Source organism: Trachemys scripta, chromosome 10, assembly GCF_013100865.1.
Source record: "Trachemys scripta elegans isolate TJP31775 chromosome 10, CAS_Tse_1.0, whole genome shotgun sequence".
NCBI lineage: Eukaryota > Metazoa > Chordata > Testudines > Emydidae > Trachemys > Trachemys scripta.
Genome location: NC_048307.1, coordinates 11184529 through 11207672, shown reverse-complemented (window position 1 = coordinate 11207672; position 23144 = coordinate 11184529). Strand labels below are relative to the sequence as shown.

General features: G+C 46.9%; 4 protein-coding genes across 8 annotated transcripts in view; 1 reads left to right on the top strand and 3 right to left on the bottom strand.

Moving 5' to 3' along the window:
* Nucleotides 1-3020, bottom strand: part of MAD1L1 (mitotic arrest deficient 1 like 1) — a 528574-nt gene extending 525554 nt beyond the window's left edge. Inside the window, exons 1-2 of one of the 2 annotated variants that reach the window (XM_034784297.1) lie at nucleotides 2944-3020; nucleotides 648-810 (exon numbers count right to left, since the gene is read on the bottom strand). In XM_034784297.1, coding sequence (XP_034640188.1) covers nucleotides 648-797 — 150 coding nt within the window. In that variant the 5' untranslated portion in view covers nucleotides 798-810; nucleotides 2944-3020. The remainder of the gene's footprint in view (nucleotides 1-647; nucleotides 811-2943) is intronic. The other variant, XM_034784298.1, reaches the window with a different exon arrangement.
* Nucleotides 3021-5131: 2111 nt separating this feature from the next.
* MRM2 (mitochondrial rRNA methyltransferase 2) lies at nucleotides 5132-10597 on the bottom strand. Of its 2 annotated transcripts, none has more exons than XM_034782944.1 (3): nucleotides 10481-10597; nucleotides 8159-8448; nucleotides 5132-5915 (listed from the first exon to the last, which is right to left on the bottom strand). In XM_034782944.1, exons 1-3 carry the CDS (start codon nucleotides 10486-10488, stop codon nucleotides 5473-5475), a joined length of 741 nt encoding a protein of 246 aa, XP_034638835.1. In that variant the 5' UTR covers nucleotides 10489-10597; the 3' UTR covers nucleotides 5132-5472. The 2 variants fall into 2 exon arrangements, with proteins under 2 accessions (XP_034638835.1, XP_034638834.1); XM_034782943.1 differs by lacking the exon at nucleotides 10481-10597 and adding an exon at nucleotides 9323-10085.
* Nucleotides 10598-10600: 3 nt separating this feature from the next.
* Nucleotides 10601-17534, top strand: NUDT1 (nudix hydrolase 1). 2 transcript variants are annotated; one of them, XM_034782940.1, is made up of 4 exons: nucleotides 10601-10759; nucleotides 11122-11282; nucleotides 15927-16072; nucleotides 16634-17534. In XM_034782940.1, exons 2-4 carry the CDS (start codon nucleotides 11131-11133, stop codon nucleotides 16804-16806), a joined length of 471 nt encoding a protein of 156 aa, XP_034638831.1. In that variant the 5' UTR covers nucleotides 10601-10759; nucleotides 11122-11130; the 3' UTR covers nucleotides 16807-17534. The 2 variants fall into 2 exon arrangements, with proteins under 2 accessions (XP_034638831.1, XP_034638832.1); XM_034782941.1 differs by lacking the exon at nucleotides 10601-10759 and adding an exon at nucleotides 11631-11738 and having other exon boundaries at nucleotides 11197-11282.
* A 284-nt stretch (nucleotides 17535-17818) lies between these two features.
* The window catches only part of SNX8 (sorting nexin 8), a 30455-nt gene continuing 25129 nt past the window's right edge, over nucleotides 17819-23144 (bottom strand). For both annotated transcript variants that reach the window (XM_034782938.1, XM_034782939.1), the window contains exon 11: nucleotides 17819-22229. In XM_034782938.1, coding sequence (XP_034638829.1) covers nucleotides 22116-22229 — 114 coding nt within the window. In that variant the 3' untranslated portion in view covers nucleotides 17819-22115. The remainder of the gene's footprint in view (nucleotides 22230-23144) is intronic.

Genomic DNA, 23144 nt, shown 5'->3' with positions numbered 1-23144 from the left:
GAGATCCAAAACAAAGCTACAGAACACAAGAACTTTAAGGGAGATTTGTCTAAGATATCTTAGGTATTGCTGAAATGCCATCACCCTAATATCCATGAAGATTGGTTTAGTAAATTGGACATTTACGCTTCCAGGGCTACAATTCTGGCCCAGATAAAGGACCTCAATGGAATGAATTTGGTGATCTCAATTCAGTCCTCAGAGTCAATATCATAACACACCACAGATAGTTTAGCCCAGCTGAAAATATGTTTTCAAGAGAGAGCTATGCAAGCCAGGAAAAATTGTCCAACCCTGCAAGCAAGCCATCAGTTAAGCTCCATTGTGGGGCAGGATGAAGGAAAATCACAATACAGATGCCTGGTTGGCCTGCAGATAACTTAAAGGGGAAGAATTCAAGGGAGCCCCTTGATTAACCAGGATAAACAGTCAGGCCCATAACTCACCTTTTTTTTTAAATGAAAGGAATTAAAGAGTTTTATTTTGGGTGCAAATTATCTCCATCATTGACAATGTAGGGATAGCAATGTAAGAAGGGACAGCCCCCTCTCCTAACTAAAAAAACATTTCCATGCGTAAGATCAAATGAAATCTAAACTCTTGACTGTAGTGACACTACAGCTGTCAGTGAGCCAGGGATGTCTCACCTGCACCCTCTGCTGGTACTGCATATGCAAGGTACTTTGAAATGATCCTGGCGTGGCCGGACCAGATGCCCCCTCCACACGCTGAGAAATGAAGTTATTGAAAGATCTCAGGGTGGAGAACACAGTTGTATTATCCTCCAGGTTCTCCATGGTGAGCTCTCTGCTGTAAACACACACACATACAAAGCCAAAAGTGAAACATCCAGGGCAGCTTCCAGTCTTATTCACTGCTGTAACTCAGGGAAGGCATACCCCTTTCTTCAAGTCACTCTGGAGCTGCGTTTCTCAAATGCGGCCACCGGGGCCATATGCAGCCACCAGTGGATTTTTTTTTCAGCCACAACAGCCTCCAGAGCATTGGGGGGGGAGCAGATTGTGGGGGCAAAGCAGCAGTTCCTCCCTGCAGCGGGGACCGGTACCCTGCACAGCACAGCCTCCTCGGGGGCCCCAGGCAGTGCCTCTGGAGACATGGTGTGTGCAGTGCTGGAGGCAGCTCTTGTCAGAGGAGGTGGCTACAGGTTTCAGTTGCTGGAGTGCTCCTCCAGGCAGCTCCTCCACTCCTTCACTGTCAGGTATGGGGAACCGGGGACTCTACAGGCAGCCGGTAAGCTCCTGACCCACCTGGGGTGGGAGTGAGGCTCTCTCTGAAGGGCCGTGGGAGGCAGGGACAGAGAGACAGTTTTGTCTGAGCAGCCACCAGCAAGAGTTGGTGGCCACACTCTGAGGCCACCAACAAATTTGTGAGAACCCCTGCTCTGGACTCCACATTCTTCCCATATACATAGGGCCCTATCAAATTCACGGCCATGAAAAACAAGTCACAAACCATGAAATCTGGCTGTTGTAGGGGGGTCATGGTATTGCCATCCTTACTTCTGCTCTGTCTTCAGAGCAGTGGCTGCTGGCTGGGCATCCAGCTCTAAAGGCAGCGCTGCCACTAGCAGCAACTCAGAAGTGAGGGTGGCATGGTATGGGAGGCATCACTTTTTGGCAGGAGTCAGGGATGGCCTTATGGGTAGGTGACGTGGGCGGGGGAAGATGTGATGGTCACCCACCCATAGCCAACCTTTAAAACCCAAGCACTTGGGAGGAGCAGGGCTGGGGGCGTCCAGGCCAGAGACTCCTACTTTGCTCCAGCTGCTAGCCCCGGCAGTGGAGGGACGGGATTTCCTCTTCCCCGGCACGGGCCGCTCCCAGGGCCGGGTCAGACCCACTTCCAGTGGCGGCACAGAAGTAAGGGTGGCAATAACATACCATGACACCCTCATTTCTGCACTGCTGCTGGCAGTGGCACTGCCTTCAGAGCTGGGCTCCCAGCCAGCAGCTGCCACTCTCCAGCTGCCCATCTCTGCAGGCAGCAGCGCAGAAGTAAGAGTGGCAATACCACAACCCCTCTACAATAGCCTTGCAACCCTCCCACAACCCTGATGACCTTTTGGGGTCCCTTCCAGTTCTATGAGATAAATATATCTCCATTTATTTAACCCCTTTTGGGGTCAGGAGCCCCAGTTACAACCATTTGAAATTTCAGATTTAAATATCTGAAATTGTGAAATTTCAGATTTTAAAAATCCTCTGACATGAAATTTACCAAAATGGACCGTGAATTTGGTAGGGCCCTACACATACAACCTGCAAAACCAAAATTGTCGGCCACAGTAAAAGTGAGGGAGCCAAAACCCACATGCTGTTGCCCTGAGGGGAGGGGCACATTGGTGGCAGGACCCTGTGCTACTGCCCCAGGGAGGTTCAGTGTCAGGAGAGCAGGGTCCTGTGTTAATGCCTCAGGAGGTTCAGTGTTGGGAGGGTCAGACCCTACGCTGCTGCCCTCGGGGAAGAGAGGAGGAGGAAATTCAGTGTCAGGGGAAGCAGGGCCCTGCGCTGCTGCCTGGAGGGGGGAGGGGTTCAGTGTCAGGGGAAGTGGGGCCCTGCGCTGCTACCCCCCTGGGGGGCTTGGTTCCATGTCACCCAGGGCCCTGTGCTGCTGCTGCTACCCCAGAGAAGTTTGGGGGGGAGGGGAACGTGACCCTGTGCTGCTGCCCCGGGGGATGGGGTTCGGGGGGCGGGGCCCTGCGCTGCTGCCCCGGGGGAGGGGGTTCGGGGGGGGGGGGGGCGGGGCCCTGCGCTGCTGCCCCGGGGGGGGGGGGGGGGGGGGGGGGGCTGGGCGGATGCCCGGGCGGGGGGTGTCTGTGGGAAAGAGGGCCCCGCGATACCACGGAGCGGGAGGAGGCGGCCTGTCCAGTTACCACCCTGGGGGCAAGGCCGGCGGGGCGCAGCGCGGGCCCCTCACACTCACCCGCCACAGCCGGCTCCCTCGCTCCTGCTTGGATCTCCCTCCTTGTCCTCCACCGAGGTCTCGCGAGAACTCGCGCCCAGCTCCCACCAGACCAGCCCCTCCCCTTACCGTAATGTTGGGATTATACTTGTATCCTAGCTGTAGCGCCTCCGTTCTCCTCTTACCGTAATGCTGGGAGCACACGTGAAATTCCTATTTCTCCAGCGCGGTAGAGTAAACCCGTGAGTGTAATAGCAACGTTGTATATGGGAGACCTGCCACTTTCTTCCGGAGTGGAAGGATGATTTTGTGATTCAGACCCTGGCCTGGGGTTCGGGAAACCTGTGTTCCAGACTCAGCTTCGCTGCGTGACCTTGCTCACTCTGTGCTTCAGTGTGATATTTCCTCTCTTCCCTCCTTGGGTAGTTTACACTGTAGCAGCTATTCCCGGTAGGGACTTCCTCCCATTCTGTGCATACAGTGCCTAGCACCCTGGGACCTGGACTCCTTTTAGGGCCTCTCAGTTCTAGTGCAATACAAATGTTTAACAACAATAGTTATTCTAATAGGAAACACACACACACCCCCTACCTACAAGGGCATGAGGCCCCACTACAAGTGACCATCCCTCCTCCAACTAGGCAGGAGGCACCATGCTCCAGGAGTTGTGCTACCACCATGCCACATGGAGAGTGAGTAACCCACCTGGCCCACCCAGATCTTCACAACTCCTGACCACAGTGACAACAATGCCTGTATTCCCTCCTTTGAACCATGCAGTTCTGCTATCAGATTGGACCAGGACACTGCAGAGAACCTTCCCCTGCCACTGCTTCACAGACAGAAGCAGCAGGAGGGACTCCTAGGATCATACACCCCCACAGGCCCCACTTCCGGCCAGCCAGACCTGATCACATTTCTGTCCTCTACTGAGCACGTTTTTTGCTTCCTTCCCAGAAGAGATGAAGAGCTTAGAAAATGAGGAAAATAAATGAGTAACCTGGACTAAAAACATTAGTAGCAATATAACTATGGTTGCATTGGCTTTGGAATCACACCAGTGACCAGCATTAGTACTGTCAGGAGTAGAAGAATATGCCTGAAGTGCACTGTTGGCACTGGAAGAGGAAGAGGCCTGAGGGGAATGAAGAGCTGTGTCCTTTTTTAAGATCCTGTTGCTGTCCCTCTGCAAGTAGATAAAGAATTCATGATTTCTCACTCCCACTTTCCTTCCTCACTCTTTTTTGGTATGCAATTGCACCTTTGCCCCCTCTGCCTAGAAACGATGGCTACAAGGCTGAGAAACTCAGCAATTCACACCCCAGTCTCCCCTCTCCAGCAGGATGCCCACTGTTAGCTTCAGCCATTCATGCCCTTATCCCACTCTCGAGGGAGGGTGCAGTTTAATCAAACCAAGTGTTTAAAACAGAAATCCAAAATAAATCACAGTAACTAAAATGTGAACTTTGTAAATCTCCTTACACTGCTAAACTGGGATTCCCAGCTATGCTTCCCCTACGCGCACAAGTGACACTGACCAACTCTTTCCTGAGGCTGCATGAGAGAGCCTCCACCACTTTGCTTTCTATGACTTTCGGGCTCAGCAGACTAGAGCGGTAATTGCAGGGAAAATCCTGCTCAGCCCAGGGCTGGAGCATGCCAAGTGAAAACAAACTCTTTGGGGAATGTAGCTACTAAGCTCTAACAGGACTCGACTTGAGCACATGCAAAAACTGATTTTTCAGAGGCTTGTAAGCTGGTTAAGTGTGGTTGGATTGTCATGGGGACAACAAAAGACACATCCATGACAAAAAGGCCAGTCCTCTTCCAAGCTTCAAGGCCCTGCTCCAAAGCCTGGGCACAACAGACCTTCTCAAAGAATAAATCACCTGAAGTTTTTAATACAGGTAAAACATGCATTTTTCCTAGCCTCTTTCTTAGAAACAGCTTAACCATTTTGGCTGAAGTTTCCAGAAAACTTCAGCTTGACGTAGACGGCTGACATGGAAATTTTCATCCCATACGGTTATTTGGTAAAGAATGCACTAATACATTGCACTAATTTTTAGGAAAAATGCAAAGGAAGTAAAACGGACTTATAGTTCCCTTCTCTTCACTCTCAGATTGACAACTGCCTTACGTTTTGTCCAAAGCATGACTACAGTCGCAGAGTAGCAATTTGAAATAAACATACACATGTAAACAAATCTATAACTAGTGTTTTATTTTTGTTTCCATCCCCCACAGGCAGGTTTTATATACATTTCCAAGAGCTTTCTTCCCAGGTGGGGAGTTAGACTGGATGTCCTTACTTGCCTAATTAGATTATAAACTCAGTGAGGCAACAACCTTGTTTTATTTTGTATCTATAAACCATGATGAACACCTATGGTGTTATATAAATGACAGATTTCACCAAATTAGGCTTAAAAATAAAGCAATTCAATTTCAGAGTCTCAATGCTGGAATTTTTTTTTTTTTTAAATACACTTCAAATCAAAGTATCCAGTCAGTGACTGACAACCACTGCAATAATGGCAGACACAATCATCAGTGTTTCTGATGTTTCACTCCATCATTGTATAGTTTTGCCAAGTAATAGATCTCTGCTGACTCTTTCCGGCTGGACTGAGGCTTTATAGTTCGCACATCTTGGAAGTGCTCCATTAGTCTGTTTTGGAGAAGATGGGCTTCCCGTCCATCCCAGAATTTACAGAGGATGGTTCCCCTTGGCCGCAAGATACTTTGGGACAGATCCAAAAGGGTCAAGCACAAGTTAATCAACTTCTGATGATCTAGCTCTCGGATCCCTGTGGCATTAGGTGCCATGTCACTCAAGATAACGTCTGCCCTCTCTGTAGGAAGCAGCTCCTGGATCTTCTTAAGCGTGACTGGATCTGTAATATCAGCATTGGGAAGGAAGACTGCTCCTTCCAGAGGGGAAATATGAAGAAGGTCAACTCCAAGGACAAAACCAACAGGGGCGTTAGGATCTAGGAAACAAAGAGTTAATACAAGAATGGAAGATGCAAGACACCTCCTTACCTCCAAATTAATCACTCTTAATACAAGAGCTGCTAACAATACAAGTCATATTTGTGAGTTTCCCCAGAGTTCAATATACAAACCTACACCACACTGACAAAGTGCCGTCTAGTCCTCCTATAACCAGAATGCTCATTTATTATGTTCATCTCACCCTAGTTATTTTTAGCAAATTTAAAAAAAAATAAAAATAAAAGCAAGCTTTCTTTAAAGATCGAAGTCCAGAAAGCCTCTTCATCCATCTCTACCCAGTGTGTCAACAGTGAGACTGTGCTGGAGTCAGCCAATAACAACAGTTCTTGCCCTGTTATACAGTACCTTACAAACATTAATGAATTAAAACACAACACCTCTAGGAGGTCAATGTTACCACCATGTTTATAGAAAGGGAAATTAAGATACAGAAAAGCTAAGCTTCTTGCCTAAGGTTACCCACTAAGGGCTGGTCTCAGAGAAGTGGATTTACTACAGCGATGGAGCAACCTCTTCCATCACTGTAGTAAGTATCTATAGTACAGCATGTTTCTAGCATAGACATATCCTAAGCTAGTGGCAGAGATGGGGACAGACCCCCTCTTCCCCTATGCCCAACCCTCTATAATACCCCATAGAGTAGCTCAATGTAAGAGCTTTACCCACTTCTACAATAGATCAGCTATCTCCTGGGTTCTCACAACACATTTTTGGTGGCCTCACAGTGTGGCCACCAACTCTTGCTGGTGGCTGCTCTGACAGTTTTTCCTAAAATACTTAATTAACTTTAGAAAAAACAAATAAATATGCTCATATACGCATTGGCACCAACTCCAGCCCCGGAGCACCCACGGAAAAAAATTAGCAGATGATTAGCACCGACCAGCAGCCAAACCCCCGCAGAGGGCCTCCCACCCGCCTGCAGGCAGCCCCACTGATCAACTCCTCCCCCTCCCTCCCAGCGCCTCCTGGCCCGCCACAATCAGCTGATCCACAGCGCGCAGGAAGCGCTGGGAGGGAGGGGAGAAGCAGGGATGGGGCATACTCAGGGGAGGGGGCGGGAAGAGGTGGGGCGGTGGCAGAGTAAGATGGGACAGGGATGAGGCCTTGGGGTAAGGGGTGGAGTGTGGGCCTGGCTGGGGGCAGAGCAGGGGCAGGACAGGGCCTTTGGGTGGAGTTGAGTCGGGACCTGGGGCAGAGTGGGGGCTTGGGAGAAGATGTGGAGTGGGGGCAGGCCTGGGGCAGAAGGGGGGTTGACCACTCCCCAGGGTAAAGAGGAAAATAGGATATATGCATATACGTGTCCAAATCATTGTAAATTTATGTAGGATTTTTTTTGCAAACTCAATAATAAAAATAACCTACAGTTGTCTCTATTCTTTACTGGACCTAACCAAAACAGAAACACAAATAACGTGCTTTGCACATTCTTGTCTTTTTTCTTGCTGTTTCTTTTGCTTTTTGGGTTTTTTTTTTAATTAATTATTATTAATTATTATTATTATTATTATTATTAAAGGAGACTTGCTAGAGATTAAGTCTGTGAAAAGTGATATTAACAAACACACAAATATCACTTTTCACAGCAGACTTACTCAGCCGCCCGGCAAGCCCTAGAGGGGGTGGTGGGTTTGGAGGCAGAGGGGCACTGGGGGAAGGCAGAGGAGGCCAGGGTGATGGGGGGTGAACTCAGGGGTAGAGCCCACCACCACCTGGCCGGGGAACGAAGCTCGAAGCCCCGTGGCTGGAGCCTGCCACCTGCCACTCCAGGGCTGAAGCCGGACCTCACTGCCACCGGGAAGGTGGGAACTAGGTGCCTGCTCCTCCAGCTTGTGTGTCTCCAGAGGGGAGCAGGGCCCAACCACTGCTGGCAGTCCCGCTGGAGGGACTGCTGCTTTACCCTCCTGCCATCCCCATCACTGCCCAGGAGGCAGTGGTCGCAAGAAAAGCCCAGGTAGCTGCATTTGAAAAATGCTGGGTACTCCCTAAAGATGGCTTCTCCACCCCTTAGGAATTGCTCCTCTTTATTACCATCATGGTTACAAAAAGCCCCACATAGCTGTATAAAGTTTAAAGTATTAATGACTGTGCTGAATACAAGCACACACCCACATTCAGCTGTCTGCAGCACAGCTAAATCTATTAGTAGAGCAGAAGACACTCCTCAGGTTGAGTCAGCATTGTCTAGTTCTTCTGGGTGCTAAGCGTGTGCACTCACCAGTGCCCAAAGCATTGACTCGCTGTACCGCAACCTGACTCCAAGCTCCAGGAGCTGCCCCGCAGTCTATCACAGAGAGCCCTGGACGAAGAACCTTATGTTTGTCATCTATCTCCAGCAGTTTGAAAGCACTCCGGCAACGATAATTATGTTGTTTTGTTGCCCTCACAAATGGATCCTTAAGATGCCGCTCCAGCCAGCGGTGCTCTGCCCCAGTTTTGCTCTTTAGACATCCTGCTGCAGTGTGGAACCTTTGGCACTGAAGGGAAGTGCTCACCAACCTCTGATAACTATAAAAAAGAAAGGTAAGTTAATCTGTTTCTGCATAACCACTGTGCACTTGACAACCATATGTCTCTAAAGTAACAGACTCCAATTCTAACCTCATTCCTTTCAATCTATCAGTAAGCTCTTCTACAGATGCGACTCCTGAAATTTACTGACTCATTTTAGAGACTATTGGGCACCTGCAGTTGTTAATTATAATTATTTTTTATTTGCATTGTAGTAGCATCCAAGAGTCTCAATTATGGACCAGGATTCTATTCTGCATCAGCCCTGTACAAACACAAAACAAAAGGATGGTCCCCCCAAAGAGCTCAGCATTTACAGTGAGATTTTCGTATCTTAAGAACAGTACCAACATTATCCAGTCCTTGAAACAACGCTGCAAGATCGATATTATTGAATACCAGGCCGTCGGATTGCTGTGAGACGGTCACATGTGAAGCTAAATGGTTCTTCTTGGTCCAGTTTCTAGGGAATAGGTGTTCACCTATTGCAACACATGCCCCATCACTGTTAGCACAGGGAGCACCTTTGTTGGCAGTGGCAAAGGTACTGTGAAACAAATGAATCTGGATGCCCTTCTTTCACCTAAAAATAGTTCTTTAAACATAGTGAAAGGACACCATGTTGTAGCTGTTCTGTGAATATAGAGAGGCATTCAGTCACCAGAACTGTCATTAAAGAACTTCACCCCAACGTTAAATTCACTAAGAAAGAAGGTTAGTTAACATTACTCCTCCAAAAGTCCCATTTTCCCCCACTAATAAATTTAGTCTAAATTCTCCTTCATCTTTCCCAATAACAGCAGTTTTAAAAACATTGATTCATAGATTTCAAGGCCAGAAGGGACCACCCATTATGATTATCTAATCTCACCTCCTGCATAACAAGACCATAGAATTTCACCCAGTAATTCCTGCATCCAACCCTTATCTTGTGTCTGAGGTACAGCAGGTTTTTAGAAAGCTATTCCATCTTGTTTTAAATCTTCAAGTGATGGAGAATCTACCACATCCCTCTGTAAGTTGTTCCAATGGTAAAATCACCCTCACTGTTAAAAGTTATATGTACCAAGTAACAGAAATCTGCATGTGACATAAGGACCCAGAGACAGGGTAATAGCCCCACAAATAGTGGATTAGATTTTCTGATTGGGTAACCCCACATATAAGTGCTGCTTTTGAGACAATCACAAATTCCAATATCAGCTTTGGGCCTGTGTAGCATTGGCACATTGTATCACATTATTCAGGGGCCAAGACCCATTGTCACATGGTATGCAAGGATGCTGCAAAGGAATATATCAGCTCAACATCACAGTGTCAGACTCATGTGGTAGAATTTCATCCCCATAACATACTGATTTCCCCATTTGGGACAGTCAGAATTGTTTTAGCATACAATGGTTAATCCTCTGCATAGCTACCAAAAATTTCTTTCAGTTCCAGAGATTTCAAACGGAGTTCATTGAGTAAGTTCAACAATGACTCCCCGCCTTTTTTCTCCCCAACTGTTCCTATTTCTAGATTTCAAATATTAACAAGTCTGAAGTTTTTCCCCTTTAAAGCAACACAAGTGGTACCCCTGCCCTATTTGATGCGACAGGCCTTGAGGAAAGGGTGTTTGCACGCACACACACACAGATCTTCCAGACCCAAATAGGGGCTCAATGGGAAAAAGCGAAGAACAGAACAAGGGATATGGGATGAAGTCTTATTCTAGCACTGGGGAGTCACACCCCGCCCCCCTGCAATGCACCACGGCGACAGGGAGCACCCTGTGAGCAGCAGCAGAGACCGCCCTCAAACCCCTCTCTCTAGGGGACGGTACCGTGGCTAGTGTCTCTGGACCGGGCTGTCACTGGATCCAATTCCCTGCTCCCCGCTGGGCCCCCTGCCCGCCCACTCACACCTCCCGCCTAACGCGGGAAGAACAAAGCGATCAAACCGCGCAGGGACCCCAGGGCTGAGCTCCCCGATCCCCCCCCCCACACCCCGGGGAGTAGCACCAGAGCCCCGCACCGGGCCCGCTCACTGGCTCATGGCTCCGGCCCACCGCGAAGGGCGCCCGCTGCCCCGCGCCCAGTGTCTCCTCCGAGGCCTCCCCGCCCAGAAACACGCTCTGCGCCGCGGGTTCCGGCTCGGCGCCGCGCCGGGTGGGGTGGGGAGAGAGCGGCTTCCCGGCTCGGCGCGCCGCAGCCTCTCGGGCGCCCGTTTCGGCTCCTGCTGCCAGTCGGGCCCTTTTCAACGGAGCAACCGCCGGCGCAGGGCCGCTCCACGTGGGGCCGGGTCGCCAGGGGCCGGGGCGGGCCAGGTGAGTGATGGGGGTCGGAGCGGCCCGAGGCGGGGGGGCAGGTTAGTGATATGGGACGGGACAGGCCGGGGCGGGCCGAGTGGGGGGGGGGGGCGGACCAGGTTAGTCATGGGGGCGAGACGGGCCGGGCCAGGTTAATGATGGGAGGGGGGGGAGAGTGGCCGGACCGGGAGCGGATAGGTCAGTGATGGGCTGGGCGCTGACGGGGGCGGGGGGTGGTGATTGGCTTTAATCAGCAATCTCCGGGGCTAAGTAGGGGGGCAGGACCGGGCGCAGCCGCACGACCCATTGGGGGCTACCGCACGCCCTGGTTTGAAGTGGTTTCCATCATACACCGGGTTTATAGTCTCCCCTTTGCACAGACAGGGACGATGTTCACAAACAAGCTCTTCACACTGGTGCTGGTGGTGCAGCCCCAGCGGGTGCTGCTGGGCATGAAGAAACGTGGATTCGGGGCTGGGCGCTGGAATGGATTCGGGGGCAAAGTGCAAGCGGGTGAGACCATAGAGCAGGCAGCCCACAGGTGAGATGGACGGGGCACTGCGTGGGCACACGTGCGTTGTGGGGATGTGGGAGGCAAGACCAGATGGGGCACTGATGGGTCAGTTGGTGGCTCCTTACTCAACCAGAAGAGGCAGGCAGACTGGGTGATCCCTCTCCCTGAACTATTCAGACTGTCATTTGGCCAGGCATCTCCAAGTTGGGTATGTAACAAGAGTGTGTCACCACCTTCCAGCATTTAGAAACCATGAGTCAGCCTCCCTTTTTAAAAAATCATGAGATTGTTTAAATCAATTTTTAAAGCCAAAACACTGGGGAGCGGGGGGGATTGGGTTTTGAATCTTTCACGCTCACGTTTTTCATCTTCAAGGTTGAGGGCTGGAAACTTTCTTTGAAAAATGAAAGCTGAAGCTTTAAGAAAAACATCAAATATCAGGAGACTTGTGATAAAATCGCAAGAGTTGGCAGCACTGATCAGGTGATTTTTCCCCCCCCTGCTTACATAATTTATTACACAAGCCTCAGCCCAATTAAATATTACTTGGCAAGTCTGTAGTGCCTTTTGTGAAAAGATCACTGAGCACTTTGTAAACTAATTAAGTATGGCAGCTTGCTAAGGGTTATGTAGAGAATCACTTCACCCATCACTGAAAATCCTTGAGCAGTAAGTAGCACCTATTGCAATAGTCTCGTCTATGCACTACACGAGTTGAGGACATGACTGATGAATAGTGTGCTAAACAATGTAATTACATGAGTTGTAATTTGGACAGGATACCAAGTTAATATCTCTGTTTTACTAAAAGTGCCAGAGACTCTCTGGTAAACCTGTTTTAAGTTTCATCCAAAAGATAAGCAGCACAGTGTTGCCTTGGCTGTGTTGCGGGATTGTTTCAGTAAGGGCTCAAAGGAAGAGTGCCAGCTACTGAGTCACCAGTACTGACTTTCTGCAGCACTTGGGTCTCTTTCCAATTATTGATTGAACCAGCCCACTCTTATTTGTCTTGAGGTCTGCTGGGATTGCAGCAGAAGGTAACATGGCAGATGAGCACTGAATCAGTAATTTCATATACAAATGAATGTCAGCTTCATATAGAAGAGTTCTTCTGACATAAGCCCATGTCTCCCAACCTCCCGGCCCTTTCACAAATGCCTGAATTTTCCTTCAGAACGGCAGGAAGTTTGGCATTGCTACAGTAAATCTCTGGGTATGTTACACTGTCTAGTTTTGCTTGTTTCTGGGTATTCCAAAGCTCCCTTCTGCATAGAGTAGTTTCCTTTGCAGAGAACTGGTCTCTCACAGGGCTTCTTCAGCTGCATTTTATATAACAGCCTTTCAGAGACGTTACTGACAGTTTATGGAGGGAGGGAGATGAGCCTCCTTTCTTCAGCGTGCTGTTGGTTTGTTAGGCTCTTGCTACTGCTGAAAATAGGGTAGAGGGGATGGATGCTTTGAATAATTTAGCATTTAATAAGTACTTGTAAAGTTCTCAAAGTACTGCACACGCTAAGCCTCACACCAGCTCTGAAGTTCTCAAGTTACTAGACCAACATGTCGTGTTTCATAGATGTACACTGGCCCAAAACCATTTTGGATTTAGAAGCTTTGGCTTTAACATGTAGGAGTTTTTAAGCCATATTTGGAATGCTTCAGCGATCACAAGCAGGGTGGTCAGCACCCCGACAAAGGATGTTGCTCTAGACTGTATGTCGCAGTTTGAGCTGGAGCCCTCTTGGAGCAGCTCATCAGAGCTGGCAGCAGTGTCGCTCTGGGGAACTAACTCAGCCACCCATTGCACTAGCCTGTTGGATCTGGCTCTCTCTTGAGCCATCCCATCTCTGGGTAGGGGTTTAGCATACGTAATGACTAACTGTTACTGAGACACGTCTCAAATTATGTTTCCTGCTTCAACAGCTACTGTAGCTCACTTGATACACAGTATCCCCTAAAGCCCCCAAACGCCCACCATTGTGCACCATGTCACATTAGCTTATTAAGGGAGCATTGAACTGGTTCATTATTTCTAGTTTAATTTTTTACCCATTATGTTTCCAGCTACTGTGTAGGGAACTGGACTGTACACATTTGTATCAAACGGCTTAGAAAGCCATAGCAGTGTCATCAGTGAAATGAAGCTTTAAGCTCTATTGCTGAGAAAACATCTATTTTAGACCCTATCATCTATTCCAGGAAGATCAACTAAAATTAGTCAAACCGTGAAGTCAGTGTGTAATTATAAAATGGGATTGATGCCAGAGAGGTTGATACCTTACAGAGGGTTCCCATTATACTTAACTTGGGAGTTGCTGCCCTGCCAAAAATAATAATAAAAAAAAAAATCCAACTACACATTCATTTTAAAGTCAGGTCTAACTTTAATTAAATACTGCAGCTGAATATACAGTAGCTTTCAAACTATTAGTTATTGCTGTACATTGGAAGAGCCCTGGACTAAGCTCACCGTTCCATATCTAGTCTGTCAGGGGCAGGTAAAAAAATGCCTAAAGTGCATTAAGGTAAATAAAGCAGTTAATCTATTTTTTCCTCCCAAGTGGCCCAAGCCCTATGTGATGAAGTGGGGAACTGGCTGGCTGGCAACTTCAGAGAAGACAGCAGAATTTTAAGTACATCCTTTAGCCTCTCATACTTTCACATAGTGTGTACACAGAAAGTTCACTGTAGTCACTGCTTTTTCGTAATGGTTGACGCTATTTACACTGGTCTAAATAAGAAGTAAAATATTTGGCATCACATGGATTGTGATGATATCCTGCATCAGTACTGGAATGAAGCCCAGCAGTTCTGTCCACAGTTCACTACAGGTTTTTGTACTGGCAATTCAGACCTGCAAGCGAAAGCTGTTACATATTTGACCAATAAAATACTGCTGAAGATTCATAATATCTGAATTAAAAGGGGAGCCAGATCAATACTTAAATGAGAGACCTTTTGTGGTACTTAGGTGCACATTGGAAGCAGAGATGACAAGTGAAAAGTAACACTCTTCTCTGGGTCAGTGGCATGGCCCCCAGCATGGTGTTTTCGGATAAGATGTAAACCTGGCTATCAGAAAAGAAACTGACACTTTTCATAACAATAGGCAAACCAACCCAACAGTTCTGAACAAATTTCAGCTTTGATCATTGCATCCAACTGCGGAAGCAGAGAAAGAACTGACAGGAAGGGGATGCAATACATGACAGTTCATTAGCAAGAGTCAGGCTAACTGTAACCCTAATAACGCGAGATTTGTAGAAGCGAGGAATGTGTGAGGCGAGTGAGAAAGAACTGTATGAGAAGTTGTTGCGACCTTGTGTAGATAATATGGAATGTAGACTAAGAGTCTACATTAGTGAGCAAAACAAAATATCAGAATGACCTATGTATAAACAAAATGCAGCTGTTGCTCATTATTGTCTGTAACAAAAGGTATAAATGCTTGCTGTAATTGTTTACCTGTTGAGAGACCTGTTTAGCTCTCTCACGCTACGCAATTGCTTGAGAAATTAAAGTATCTGACTTGCTGTACCCAAACAAAAAGTGAGAATTCTTATTCTCCAACACAGCCTTCCAAAATCCCCCCTGCATTTCAGCTGGATATAGTATTGACTTCCTGTCTTGAACCATTACCTAGTATCGTGTGCTATTAAACAGCAGTTTCATTCAGCCTCGGCAGTAGCTGAATTCCATTGGTAAATGCAGTCGTCCTTATATATCTTACCTTCCTCACCAAGATGTCTGAGGGCTTAACTAAACTGATATTTGCAAAGCACTATGTGCTGACTTGGGGAAGGATCCCATCGAGCTGCTCAGTATTAAAAGTGAGGCTGGAGGTGGGGAGAGTTTTCACCCAGCTGTAGTGTATCTTAAAAAGGATCTGCCCCTTGCAAGAGGAGTAATGGCTGAATAACTCGATTTAATACAAAAGTACAGAGTTCAACTGTAAAAGGCTAAACCTAATCTTTCCTCTACCTAATTTCTCCAGAATGTCCCTTTTTTTTAAATCTTGAATTTTTTCCTATAACCAGTATATACAACATTTTTAATAAGCCTGCTTCCGGCAATGGGCAGTAGGCTTGTCCTAAATCCACTGAGATCTCTACTCACAGGGTGCCGTTTTCTGCCAATCCTCCCATGTAGATTCTGGAATACGCCATCATTATCCAAACAGCAAAATTCACACACACAAAGTTTTAACAATTCCCTGCTTTCTGGATTTCATGATGCATCATTTAGGAATGGCTCATTAGCCCTTGCTCTAATAGTTATCTAATGCAGGTGTGTGGTGCCAGCAGATTGCCGGTCCCAGCATGCTCTGAGCCATCTTGGTCCAAGTAGGCTGGCACTTTGGCATTCAGGCTGGACCATTACTTGCTGGGACCTATGCACTTTGCGAGTTACATTTTGCTCTCATCTTACACTGGCAGGTGCATCCTCCACACTCCTGACAAGTTGCCAATGTGATCTTAAGCTGAGGAAGTTTTAGGCACTCCTGTTTTAAAGATGTCAACTTCCCCCCTCAATTTCTCTGTCCACGTTTGTGCAAAAGATGCAGGCTGTCTCTCTGTCTTCACCCCAGAGTGGTGTGTGTATGCAGATGTTGACTGCTGAGTTTGTGTTTTTCCACTGCTCACCCTCATGCAAAGATATCTGTCCCTTTTGCAGGGAGCTGCTGGAAGAGAGCGGATTGACCGTGGACAACTTGCAGAAGATTGGTCAGATCACCTTTGAGTTTGTAGGTAACTCTGAGCTCATGGAAGTCCACATCTTCCGGACAGACAGCTTTCATGGAGAGCCAACAGAAAGTGATGGTAGGAGCACAGGGCAAGTGGCAGCACAAAGATTTGTTTGCCCTTATTTCCTAATACTTAAAAGCATATGTGGAGAAGGGGTGTTGCTGGTCCCATACTTACGTGGGCCTCTGATGCACATTGAAATTCTCCCCACCCTCAATATTAGTTTTGGACTCTCAGCCCTCATTCTCCAGAACAGGGCTTGGGCCACTTGGGGGGGAAAAAATAGATTAACTGCTTTATTTACCTTAATGCACTTCAGGCATTTTTTTTTTTTTTTTTTTTTTTTTTTTTTTTTTTACCAGAAGCGTCCTGCTAGCATTTACTAGAAAGCGGGTGGTGGCTGAGTAGGGCTGTGTTGTCTGAGTAACATTAGCAGCCCATTGCCTCCCTGAGTCCTGCTTCTTCCTCTGGACAATTTCCCCCTACAATCCCTCCATAAGGAAGCCAGCAAGCTGTGCAAGCCCCTATGGATCATAGTTGTTGGAAGTGCTTTCCTTCCCTCCTAGGACACCCAGCATCAAAACAAAAGAGCAGTGAAATAAGCTTACCCAAACCTCTTTATTCTTCCTATTTTAGAAATGCGTCCGCAGTGGTTTCAACTGGATCAAGTGCCTTTCAGTCACATGTGGCCAGATGATGTCTACTGGTTCCCCCTACTGCTCCAAAAGAAGTCGTTCCAGGGCTATTTTAAGTTCCAGGGGCTAGACACTATTCTGGAGTACACGCTGAGACAAGTGGAGGAGGTTTAAGAGGAAACAGCAGCATTCCGCCCTCACCAAATACATCATTGCCCATATTGGGACAGGCCCAATTACTATGGCATGTTAACACCTATTAGGTGTTAACATGCCATAGTAGTGGCCACTTTATGCAATGCTCTCCTTTCTCAGCAGAGGAGACTTATCTACTGGATGGGTGGAGGAGAAAAAGTGGCTTTTCTCTTGAGGGAGAACAAAAGACAGCAGTTCTTGTGCTGGGGCAGTTCCAAGGTGTGGGGTGTTTCAGTTATGGCTTGGTAATGACTCCCATAATTCAATGGTATCCCTTCTCCTTTAACAGTTAGATCAATAATCTGTTCCTTCTCAGATGGCCCTCTTTTACATTAAAATACTAAAATGAATATAGCATTCACGGTCTGATTCATGTTCCAGGGAAGTGACAAGATGATTTCTGAAAGGCCCTTAAAAATAGTCCAGAAGCAGGAGACCTGCCCCCAGGCAGCCTAGAGACTGGAGTGTAATAGTTAACCACTTTCTTCACAGACTACAGCACTGGAACTAGCACTCCCCTTAATCCTCTTCCCCACCCCATCCTACAAACTGGGACAGTGTGTTGCTTCCTCTTATTCAGGGCCAGCTGAGGGTGGAGCATTTTGGGGAGGCTGGGCATGGAACTGTGCATGGCTCTAGTTTTTTTCCTCTCAAAGCAGCAGGAGGTTGTGGCAATGGGTAAAATAAAGCAATGTGGTTGCATAGCATTGCTTAGGCCCTGCCCACGTTCTCGTTTCTCTTAACCTTAACTATTCATTCACTGTTTAAATGGTTATTAACTGTCCCTCCTGCTCAGCTGTTCATGCTGACAAGTGAACAAGTGCTATAAAGCTCAGAACCTTCAGCAGGGGCTTTCTAATAGGTTTCACCCCAGGACAGCAGCAGGGGAGCCGGACAGGGCTGGGGTCTGCTCCCAACTCAGCATGCAAGGCAAGGAGTTTAATCAGTCCATACCAGCAATAATAAAGCCACTCTTAACTTCTTATACAAGTTTTTTTTTTTGTCTTACAAATACATAGTTTTTAAACACATTGGAGATAGAATCTTGGAATGTAATATAATCTGTAAACATTTCCAGTCTATCAGCTGTAGTAATAGTTTTCTAATTCCTGCAGTTTGATAAAGTGCTTCATACATAAGACTATTTGAGCAAAGCAAAGATACAGGATTTTCCCAAGCAGGTAAAATTCACATCCTCCAACCAAGCCTGCCTCTTCCTATCTCCGTCCAGCTGCTCTGAATAGTCTGTACTAGTCAAAGTGCCATTCCTCATGCACGTGGCAAGCCTGGGCTTGAAGGCAAAGGATAAGTTAGTGCCTTGTACCCCTGCCATTCATTCTGTATTACAAACACTCGATTCCCTCTGATACTATTGCAGAGACCAGTATTTTGAATTCTGTCCTCACTTGAGCTGCTGCTTCATCTTTCAGTAAAGTCACAGTCTTGAACTTGTGCAGCTAGCCTGTTACAAATTCAGCAGTGACTTCCATGGGTGATCAAAAAGGAAGAGCAGCTGGAGCAGAGACAAGAAGAAAGCAAGGCACTGTTTAAACGTAGTGATCCCATCAGCAAGTCACAGGTAAGGGGGGCGAGGGGGGAAGAGATTGATATTTTGGAAAGTTTCCCCATCTGTAAACCCTTCTGTGCAGCTGGTCAGAGTGGGCACCGCCTGTTGTGCCCTTCCGATTAGAAACAGCGATGGCAATAGGAAAGGCAGGCTACATGGCTCTTTTGGTGGAAAGGAAACTAATTTCTGTACTGAAGAGTCAGGTTCTCCTCTCCGGCTTCATACTCATCTACAGACCTGGCTTCTTCAAGACATTCTGGTGCAGAGACACTTGCACTGAAAATTATAAGTCTGGATGCCTTATCTACAAAGTCACATCGCAAACGGGTGGAAGCCCCCATGAGGTCAATATGTGCAGAGAAAGCTTCCATTCAGAAAGGCACATTAACTCTTTGGTGCTAGAGCTTACAGCAGCAGCAGGTCTTGGCTAACTGGCATGCCCTGTTGAACTCATTTCCTGTTGTGCTTAACATCAATTCAAAACTAATTCCAGTTATCAGAAAATTTGGCAAGCTAATGGCCTACCAGCTCTGGTATTGGGAACTGCTTATTCAATGCATTATGTTTTGTTTTCACTATTTCTGTTCGTTAGTCTGAACATAGCATGGACCATGGAAGCAGCTGGTTCTCCTTCCTCTACATTGCATATGGCGCATAGAGAACTGAAGTCAGTTGGACTTTTCTACCCTGCACTCTTCCACAGCAGAGAAGTTGAAATAGACACTATCTCTGCAAACTGCATTGACCCTAAACTGAGAGGAGAATACAAGTGCAGAAGCCCCTTCTCTGCTGCTGGAAGTAGTCATGCCACCACCATTTGGATTTCAGACCAGAATGGCTAAGTCTATAAAAACAGGTTTGCAAGTTAAAGCTTGAATGAACCACAGTATGAGAGGAAGATGCTCCACAGAGGGAGTAGTAACCAGGGCAGTCGCCCAGGATGTGGCATCGGCTGTGTCAGGTATATGAACACGAGGCACTCATTCTCTCTTGAAAGCTGCCCAAAACAGCAGATGTTGTTGAACGGCAACTGCAGTCCTCAATGAAGCAGTGTATGCTCATCCCTGTGTTCATTCAGGACAAGGCGACTGCACGAATGGATGTATTCTCACTCAGAGCCACTCCAATGAAACATTTCTTTTTAAGATAGGTTAAGCCTGTGACATATATAAAGCTGATTATCCTACTGAATTCCACAGGCAGAGCCCGAAAGCGCTGCTGCTTAAACAGCAATGAGCAGTTATCCCTTGGACAGCTAACTATTTAATATGTGCTTAAGAGTTTAGAAATAGTTGTTACACTTTCAGGCTTTTTACAACTGTGAACAGGGCAAAGTTTCTTTCAAATAGAGCCAACTCTTTGCTATGCTGACGATCACCCTCTATCAGACAACTGATACAGGCGATGCAGCTCCCCATTTGATTATATGGGAGATCCAAACGTTTCCAAGACAATGTACAGTATTTTCTTATTTTGATTATTTGTTTAACTTAACAGTAGACAAACTACTGTGATTACAATAAAAAAAAAAAAAAAAAAAAAGGATTTATGCTGGGGGCACAGGAGCTGGGGTTGACCACAACCAGGCAACACATTTTTAAAAGCATTGATACTGTCTGCACTAGTGTTTAAAATCACATTAAAATGTAATGTAAGCTAACATAAAGCAACCTATCTTCCTAGTGTAAACAAGGTCAAATGGAGAAATGTTTCCTGTCTACCACTCAGGATGGTGGTTTATTATTACACTGTACATATACATTTATGGTCTTTGCAATTTGTCCTGGTTTGTGAATAGAATCTCTTCTGTATTGCTTTGTATTCTCTGCCAAAGATTCACTAGCACGTGTCTCAGGCTCTTGCAAAGCACGGTAGATTAGTTGCAAGGGAAACATTTTGAGCAAGCATTAGAAAGAGTTAGCACTTAAGCTGCTAACACGCAACAAGCAATGCAGTCTGGGTAAGACCTGTTTTTACATTCACCCCTTTAAGAGTGTCAAAAGCCGCAGCTCTCCCTAGTCCCAGCACCAAGAAATCGACCCACACCGGGCACATTTACACTGCATTAATAGAGTGTGGCTGCAGTTCACATAGCTAGTTTAATCAAGCTAGCTTGTATGTGAGTAGGAGTGAAGCAAGAGCAGCATTGGTTTCAGCATGGGCTAGTCATCCAAGTAATTACCTGGGTTCTGGGCACATTTATAGCGCTGAATTGTGCACTGCCAGGGCTTCACTGCTCCCAGTAGCTGAGCTAGCTAGAGTAAAGCGAGCTTGGCTATGCCTACACATGCTGTAGTCACATCTGATGATTGCAGTGTAGACAAACTTAGTGTCCTATTTAGGACAATCTAGTGTAGCCCCTGTCCCACAGTGGTGATTTCTCAAAGATGGAAGGGTCCTGCCTGTCCCAGACACCAGAACACTGATTAGCTTATTGACATATGTCAAGTAACTTTGGTTATTTCAATCATAGTTCCTCTTGCAGCAGAAACTAGCCAACACTATATACAAGAATCAGAATTCTAGAAGTTGAAGATATCCCCCTTTAATGGGCAAGTTACCTAGAATAGGGAAATAATTATGGTCCAAATTTGATAGCTCATTCTTCCTAGTCAGTGTGTTTCCTTTTCACTCTCTTGAAGCTTATTGCCTCCTTCACCTCAAGGCCTTTGTCTTCATCTTCAAGAGACAATGATCATGGTGGTACTGCCAAAAAAGAGTAGCAGCATCACCACGATAAATACTGACTCTTGCTGATGAACTGAACATTTTCAGTCCTGTCTTGGTTATGTAACAATTGATAGTAGATCAGAGGGAACATCAGCCTTAGCCAGTTCGGGCTCTTACAGGCAGCCGTCCTCTGAGGATACCAGCGTGTAACAGACACCCAGGAGTGAAGACTCCAGCTCTTCCCAGGAAAGTTGATCACCCCAGAACTGCCCTGCTTCAACAGTATGAAAAGTTATCCCTTTCTAAGGGGTGTATCGTAGTTTCAATCAGCTATTTTCTACACATGTGACTGGCAGACTCCCGTAAGAAATGCTGTTCAGCAAGGTCATCTTTGGCCACACATTACCACTCATGAGCAAATATGCCCTGTGACATGAGTTCAACTCCCACACTGGGAAACATCACATCCAGCACTGACCCACCCAGCAGAGCTAGAGAGCCAACCAGAAGTTTTCCCGTTTTGCATGTGGATCTAGCAATATGAAATCAAACACCTAACCAATGAACCTGGGAAGAAAGGGAGGCTAGCCTTCAGCTCTCCTTACCCACATATGGCTCTAGGTTGGGCCCCAAGCTTAAATAGCAAGGAATGCTTCAGACATCCTGTGTGACTCAGCACTTTACACATTGGCCAGTATCTGTGTTGATAGCTGTAAGAGGGTAGTTAGTATGAGCAGCATGAGACTTCAGCAACAGCTGAACTGCAGCATGTGATGTACCAAGCCACTTCCAGTCCTTAGGCAGAGGGCCTCTGGGGCAATGAATCTCAGTCGTGCCCCAAGGCACTTCAAAATAAAGAACAAAAATCAGGAGATTGTCTCTCTCTTTCTCTGTATGTGCTTCGGTTTCCAGTCTGTCCATAAGTCAGAGAGCAGCTCAAAGCAGCAATATAAAAATAGCTGTTTGGAGGATTCCTTTTAATATCTGGAGATAGAGGTCACACCCCTCTCTTGACCACACTTTGACTTGGTCAGTGTCAGATCTCAGAGCATTAATTGGCAAAGAAGTTGCCCTCTGGGGGTGACAATGGTGGTGTTGGCATGTTGTGGGGTCCCACAAACAGGCAGCTCAACTTTGGCTTCAGTTCATTCCAAACTTTACTCATCTAGAGGAAAGAAAGCAAAACAGCTTGGTGGGTCATCACTTTGTCACACAGCACACTCAAAGGTCTGAGTTCATGGTAGCACTATGCTGTGTTGGAGGTTGGTCAAAAGCCAATGCATTTGCAGAAATGTTATATGGAAAACCAGTAAGTCCAGAGCACCTCTCCATCAAGCTGGTGCTTTAATGCAGCTCTCTGAAGATCCTGTCATCCTTACCAAAATAGGCAGGCAGGGAAGAGACAGAGATTTGAAGGCTTGGTTAGAGCCCTCCACTGAAACTGTCTCCCCCAACGCACATTTCCATGAAGCAATGCATGGAAAGAAGTCTGAACCTAGGAAATGCTGAATGATTTATTTAAACACATAACAAGGCAACCTGTTAGAGCGGGGGGGCAGAAGGGGGAAAACTTTTTGGCCTGAGGGCCACATCTGGGTATGGAAATTGTATGGCAGGCCATGAACGAAGAGCTGTGATGACAATGCTTTTTTTTAATCCGAAAAGACACCCTGTGCCAGGATATAGCCACAGGTGGGTCTGGGTGGGCTGTGGTGTGTACACACACACACACACACTCTCTCTCTCTCTGGCAGGGGTCCACCTCATCACTTGCCCCACTCCGCCACCAGTGCTCCAACCGATGAGCGGGGTCAGGGGCTTGCCCCACTCCCCCTGCCCGCCCTCCTGCTGGGGAGCAGGATCAGGGCGCCAGAGCGGAGCAAGCCCCAAACTCCACTCCCTGGCCGGAGTGGGGAAATGAAGCTCAAGGGCCAGATTAAAAGCTCTGATGGGCCAGATGCGGCCCACGGGCCGTAGTTTGTCCACCATTGTGTTAGGTCCTTTTTCTTGCTATATAATTTCTGTTTAACACAAGGCAAAAAAGCAAATCCATCTAGCAAATATACAACATCCACAATTG

Coding starts and splice junctions, on each gene's coding strand:
- MRM2 (XM_034782943.1), bottom strand. CDS start 9,342: ATGGTCTTGTTATGCAGGAG. Junction 8,449..9,322: donor ATGGTCTTGTTATGCAGGAG/GTGAGATTAGAT, acceptor TCTTTTTTATAG/TTATCAGAGGTTGGTGAGCA. Junction 5,916..8,158: donor AGTCAATGCTTTGGGCACTG/GTGAGTGCACAC, acceptor TTTGTTTCCTAG/ATCCTAACGCCCCTGTTGGT.
- NUDT1 (XM_034782940.1), top strand. CDS start 11,131: ATGTTCACAAACAAGCTCTTCACACTGGTGCTGGTGGTGCAGCCCCAG. Junction 11,283..15,926: donor ATAGAGCAGGCAGCCCACAG/GTGAGATGGACG, acceptor TCCCTTTTGCAG/GGAGCTGCTGGAAGAGAGCG. Junction 16,073..16,633: donor AGAGCCAACAGAAAGTGATG/GTAGGAGCACAG, acceptor TTCCTATTTTAG/AAATGCGTCCGCAGTGGTTT.